The 6000-nt window shown below is 47.7% G+C and overlaps 1 protein-coding gene across 2 annotated transcripts in view; it reads right to left on the reverse strand.

Annotated features, from left to right (window-relative positions):
- VIPR2 (vasoactive intestinal peptide receptor 2) overlaps window positions 1–5725 on the reverse strand; it is a 66365-nt gene extending 60640 nt beyond the window's left edge. Inside the window, exons 1-2 of one of the 2 annotated variants that reach the window (XM_028092394.2) lie at window positions 5546–5725; window positions 3221–3320 (exon numbers count right to left, since the gene is read on the reverse strand). In XM_028092394.2, coding sequence (XP_027948195.1) covers window positions 3221–3320; window positions 5546–5608 — 163 coding nt within the window. In that variant the 5' untranslated portion in view covers window positions 5609–5725. The remainder of the gene's footprint in view (window positions 1–3220; window positions 3321–5545) is intronic. The other variant, XM_028092393.2, reaches the window with a different exon arrangement.
- Window positions 5726–6000: the final 275 nt, after the last annotated feature.

A 6000-nucleotide genomic window follows, 5' to 3' on the forward strand; every position in this document is an offset into this window, starting at 1 on the left:
GCAGATATTTTGGCTATAGAGCTAATATTAGTAATAAGAGCCTTCAATATAAGAAAATGTCCAGGACTGATACTTGTCATTGCAAGAAAACTGAGTGACATCATTCTCCACCACTCCAAACAAGGAAGACCTTTTACAGCCTTCATCTAAAACTACCATGTTCTTTCTGCTTAAGCTGATGTCAAGGTGAACTAGTGATTTTCAAAGACTCTGCCCTTCGATATTGCCATCCAGCTGTCTGATGTGGGTCACATACAGATCATCCCTGAGAAACTCTGAACCGAGGCAGGAGGCACCTGTGACAGAGACTCTATTGAATATCTAAGATGTCTTGACCCATCTTTGTACTATGAAGTGCTGTCCAATGGTGGGGATAGGCCTGAGTGGTCCAGCCATCCCGGAGAGAGCGATCCGGCAGCTCACAGGATCTGCCTGCCTGTCCTGCAGGAGGTCTGCCGGTCTCCTGCAAAACTTTTTTTTAAGAACTAGTTATAAACTTTTAAAGAAATTGCAATATTTTAGGTAAAGTTTGCATTTCGAATATTCTCTGAAAATATGCAGCTGGGCAATTTGGAACCTGCATTTCCTCACAGTAACAACCAAGGGTTGTAAGGGGACAGTCCCCAACATCCCCACTGCCCCATGTGTTGCCCCTGCCCAGCCACAAGGCCGTCAGCTCTCCCATAGGCCGACACCTTACCCTCCTGAAGGGTTGGCCAGGGACTACGGGTGAGACCTGTGCCTTTGGAACAGAGTAAAATTAAAAGGACATTGTTTTGAATGAACTAATGCCACACTCCATCTATGTGAGGTAACCGGTAATAAAGAATTTTTCATGTACAAAAAAAGCCCGATTGTGGTGACCCTAACACCCTATTTCAGAATGGCAGAAAACTTAACTTCCCTGAACTAGTCCCATTTCTCATCACACAGCACCTGTCAAGTGAGTCACGGGCACAAGGCCCCTCCACCCTGCTCTGCCCAGTCTTCAGCCAACCCCAGGCCAACTGTGAGGGGATTCCTCTGAGGGAAAGTTATGAGCCATATGCTGTTTTTTAAGTGTTAAGTATTCCTTGTTGCCCACTGAAATAGTGCCAGTGTTCTATTTGTTAACAAAATGTTCTTGATGAATGTGGGAAATTAAAGAAGAACAAGAAAGAAGCATGAAGTATTCCAGGAGCTTTTCCCTAAAACATCAGTTGTGAGAGAAGCAAGGAAGGGGAGCAGTTGCCCAGCTGCAGGCTAGGGGCAAGTGTGCCCTCTGTAAGGGATCCATCAACAGTAATAAAACCGAGTTCAGCTTGGTCTGCTTTTTCATTATGACCAGTGCCAGCAATGTCAACTGCACTCTTCCTCCCTTCCCCATTTTGGGAGTGTCTGTGTGTGTCCACAGCTTGTGGCAGAGGGCCTGGGAAGTATGTCCGGAAGCAGGCGGCAGGAATGGGCAGCATGAGGTCCCACAGAGCCTATGAATGCCCTTCGGACACTGGAAGATGAACTCCCGTGAAGAAGTGGTTCTGTTCATTGCTGCTCCAGGGGAACAGTTAATGCCAGTGCGTGAACACCACTTGTGGGCAGCCTCAGAGCGCGTCAACGACCTGACCAGCAATAATGGCACGAGGGGTAGAGTTCCCAGTGCCCAGGAGTCTTCGGACGGCCAAGGGTCACCTACGGAGGATGTAGCAGACAGCATGCTGGCCTACCCGTCTCCATGTAGGAGGTTTCATGGATGGTGCTGCTGGGATCTGGGTTCACTGGCCGCTCACCAGACGATTCTAAAGTCTGGCTCCTCTGCATTTATTTTTCCTAAGTCTCTTAATTTTCATTGAAGGGAATAGACCTCAGTGGCCATGAAGATTGTTTGGTCTCGAGGTCCTGGTTGGCAGGACCCGTGTCTCATCTCTCCTCAGAGCTGGCTAATGGTCAGCACATGGCTTTGCATAAGATTGACACTCGGTTCACATTAGCTGTGGAGCTGAGCTACTTCATTTGCCTTTCCCTGGTCAGGGCTCCACCAGACCATTTGGAAGATGCGGCCTGGGGACCATGTATGCGTTACAAAAATTACAGATCTTTAAGCCTGGAGGAATCCTGGGGTCAGAGATGTCATTTTTCAGCTGAGGAAGTGGAGGCTCCACGGGGGACCAGAAAGGACACAGGATGCCTATTTCAGTAGCCGTCTGAAGCCCTACTGTCCAGCGTGGGAGCCACTGGGGGCTGCAAGTCCCTGAAACATGGTGGGTCCACATTGTGATGTGCTGTGAGTGCAAATCAAGTGCTGGATTTTTAAGACCCAATATAAAAAAAATTCAAAATTTCTCATCCATGTTTTATATTGATTTCAAGTTTAAATGATAATGATTTGGACATTTTTGGATAAAGTATATTAAAATTAATTTCACTTTTCTTTTACTTTTTTAATGGGGCAACTAGAATATTAAAAATTATCTATGTGGTTCACATACTATTTCTTCTAGGCAGTGCTGGTCTAGAACAAAGCTTATGTGTGTAACTTCTGGTCTCAAGTCCCTCTGCAGGACAACAAACTGTTTTAACACATACTTACTTTGATTTTAACTTTTGTCTTGAAAATGAATGGAGATGAAAGACAAAAGGTTTTTGCTAATGTTATAATTTGGGTGCTATCACAGAACCTTCTGAATTTATAGACTTGTGAATGTGCCTAGCTGGAGTGCATGTGGTCCCAGCATGTGCTCTTCGACCTGGAGAAAATAAAATGAGCGAATTCACTGTATTCACAATAGGTCTGTCTTCAGGAAAACAAAAGTCTCATTTCCCTGTTTAATTTCTGATGTTTCCACCATTCTTAACTGTACTAAAATCATCTGTGATGTGACTAAAATTTTTAAGTACAAGAAATCAGATAAATACTCATTCCATGGAAAATGGAGTTGCTTTTGCAAAGCATAACAATGCCCATGAAATTACTTTAGTAACTGTTGCTATTATGTCAAACCATGGATATTGTTACTGTTAAGGATAAAAGCTTTCTTTTAAAAGGTTTATTATGGGAAGGATTCCCCCGGCCCCCAATATTCATATGAGTTTTACCAGCAGTTCATTAAAAAACAGTAGAAACAGACTTTTTTTTTGAAAATGCAGGTGACCTTAAAGCATCAATTTTTAGAGTGAGGCGTGAGCTATTTGCCTGTCAGCTTATCCAACTGAGACCGTTGTACTCACCAAGCCGCTACCTTACCTTTGTATTTTTCTGTTTGAGTCCTTAGAAGCTCTGTACATTTTGTCTCTTCCTCCTGTATTTCCAGATGAAATCGACATTCTGGGTGAACACTGGTCACCTGGTCAAGGTTTAAAAAAATGCCAGTAACTAAAAATTTCACCATTAAGGGGAAAGTTAAACAACACTTCTACAAAACAAAACAGCTCATGGTTCTAAACTGTTCCCCAAATAACACTCACTTAAAAGCAATCACCTTCATATTTCTGGCACAGTTATTTAAAAAAAAATTACTTTGTAAAGAACTCATAACACAAATATAAACCTAATAGAAATTTTTTTTTTCTGAGCAGGAAAACAACTTACTAACATAATACATTGTATGTTGTTGGTACTAATTTGGCCAGCAGCAGAGTTTTTTAATCCAATGATCTTTCAATATTTGAGTCCTCCAATTCATAGCCCTTGATTTAATTAAAGTACATACATGTCTACTCATAAGACTATTCTTAATGACCACACGCTATCCCCGGACACCAGCACTCCTCATCTCAGGACAGTCTCTGTACTCACTGAACCCGGCGCTAACGGGATCACTATCTGTAGAGCCTGCAGGTCACATCTGAAACTTTAGAATTTGGCGCGAAGAAGATTTTCAAAAAGATTAGAGGGGTAAGCAGGGAGAGGAAGAGGGAGCAGGGTGTTATTTATCACTAAACAAGAGGTGGGTGATTTCCCATCGTGATCGGTCACAGGAACTAAAGTTGCGGCACAGATAGTGATTAGTATTGCCTATTAATGTGTGCAAAAGACAAAATTGCACATTTCAGTCTTAGAATAGTCTCTGATCTCTGTTTTTATGAAAATCCAACGTTCTCTTTTTTTATTTCTCCCCACCCCAAGGACTCAACCCTCCTGTGTCTGAACAAAATTCTACTTTTCCTGTAAGACTATCATACTCTGGGTATGTTATGGCCGCCTGTATTTAATTACCCCACTATCAAAATGCTTAATTAGGACTCTCACCAGGAATAAAGTTCCTAAACAGAATTAAAAGAAGTAAAGGCTGATACTTTTGCCACATTTACCCTCAGTTTTAAAAAGACACAAAGTTCCTCCTCCCAGGCTCATTACTGGACAACCACCAACTGTTAGAAACTCCTGGTTTCAAACGGACCGTACTTTTCCTATATGAACAAGTCAATGGTCTTTAAGTTTCAGAATTGTGAAAATTATGTTGACTTAAAAAATGTTTGTCAAGGTATAAAAAGACACTATGGTTCCTGACATTCTTTAATATGCAGAGCAATGACTTACTTTGGGAACTCTTAGAAATCAAAGCTGCATTAGCCAGAATAATTCCTGGTACGTCTAACAAACTAGATCTTTCAAAGCATTAAAATTACTAACAAGGGTCTTCTTAAACCTCCACTCCTCTGAGGGAGGACAGACCTGGTAACCTTCATACCAGGCAAGGGAGTTTCGTAGGTTCTCACCCCCTAAATAATGAGATATGCTCAGCAATGACAACCTCCCTACACAGCTCTGTCCTTGGCTTCACAACCTCGGAGGGGCTATGAGTCCAGAGGGCCGGTGATGCGGCTGCGATACGGACAAACGAGCAAGCCCGGCTTCCGCGTGGGAGGAAGGCAAGCACCTGGGTTGACAATTTCCTTCGAGTACAAGGAAGAATTCCTGAGAATTCGAGAATCCAGTCATGCAGCCCTTCAACAAACCACTGTTGAGTGTGTTATCTGTTCCAACAAGGGTGAGGGAATCAGAATATTTCCGGAAGGAAACTTTCTTCAGCCACACCGTCTCCCTCCGAAACACACTCAAGCAAATACAAACCAGTGACAAGTACAAGGAAGTGGAAGGAGAAGTATTCAGTGACAAGGCAAACTCCAATTTCCCTCGGGAATGTGAAGCCCGCGCAGGTGGCCGCAGCCCTGACCCCTGTCTCTCGCTCGAGGCGACGCGACGGCCAGGCACCGCCAGCCTCACGCCTCGGGGAAGAGGCGGCCGAAACCAGCTCCTCTTTGACTAGCGTCTTGGAGGAAACTGGATCCTGCTTCTAGCAAATCCAGGGCGGCAGACGGAACCGACAAATGCATGCTCCCTGCCCGAGTCCTAGCTCTGACCCGCTCCCCAGACGGGACCCCGTTCCGGACTCCGTTTCCGACCGCGTTCCCGACCCCGGACCCCCGACTGCGACCGGCCCGCCCCGAGCCCAGCGCCTGGACGCGGGAGGGAAGCGCAGCCGGCGCGAACCGCGCTCCTCTCCCGGGAGGGAGGACGCGTGTCGGGGTGGAGGGAGGGAGGGCGGGGGTCGCAGGACGCACTCACGGGGGCGAGCAGCCAGCCACAGCAGGTCAGCAGCGCCGGCGGCAGCAGCGCGGGCGCCCTCATCGCGGCTCGGCGGATGCCAACATGGGCCGAGCCGCGGGCGCGCACCCCTGGCTCCGGCGGTCGGAGCGCCACGCGCCCTGCAGCTGCCGCGGGGCTGCTGGAGCGCGTGGGCCGGCCGCCTAGTTCCCTGCCGGCCGCCGGCCCTGGGTGCACCCTGCGCCCGCCGGCTCCGCCCCCCGCGCCCGCGGCCCCGCCCCGAGGCCTTCCTCCCCACGGCCCCCAGGTCTCCCTGGGTCTTCCTCTCGGCGCCCCCAGCTCCTCCCCTCCCAGCCCCGCGCGCTCTACCCCCTCCCTGGGCCCCCGCGCTCCCTCCCTCGGACCCGCGTCCCCACCTCGCGCCCCCTCCTGCCAGGTACCACCCCCTCCGGCCTTACCCCGCGCCTTCCGCGGCT

This window comes from Eumetopias jubatus, unplaced genomic scaffold (genome assembly GCF_037043125.1).
Source record: "Eumetopias jubatus isolate StellerSeaLion01/CBP00866 unplaced genomic scaffold, mEumJub1_p1.0 scaffold_14, whole genome shotgun sequence".
Taxonomy (NCBI): Eukaryota; Metazoa; Chordata; class Mammalia; order Carnivora; family Otariidae; genus Eumetopias; species Eumetopias jubatus.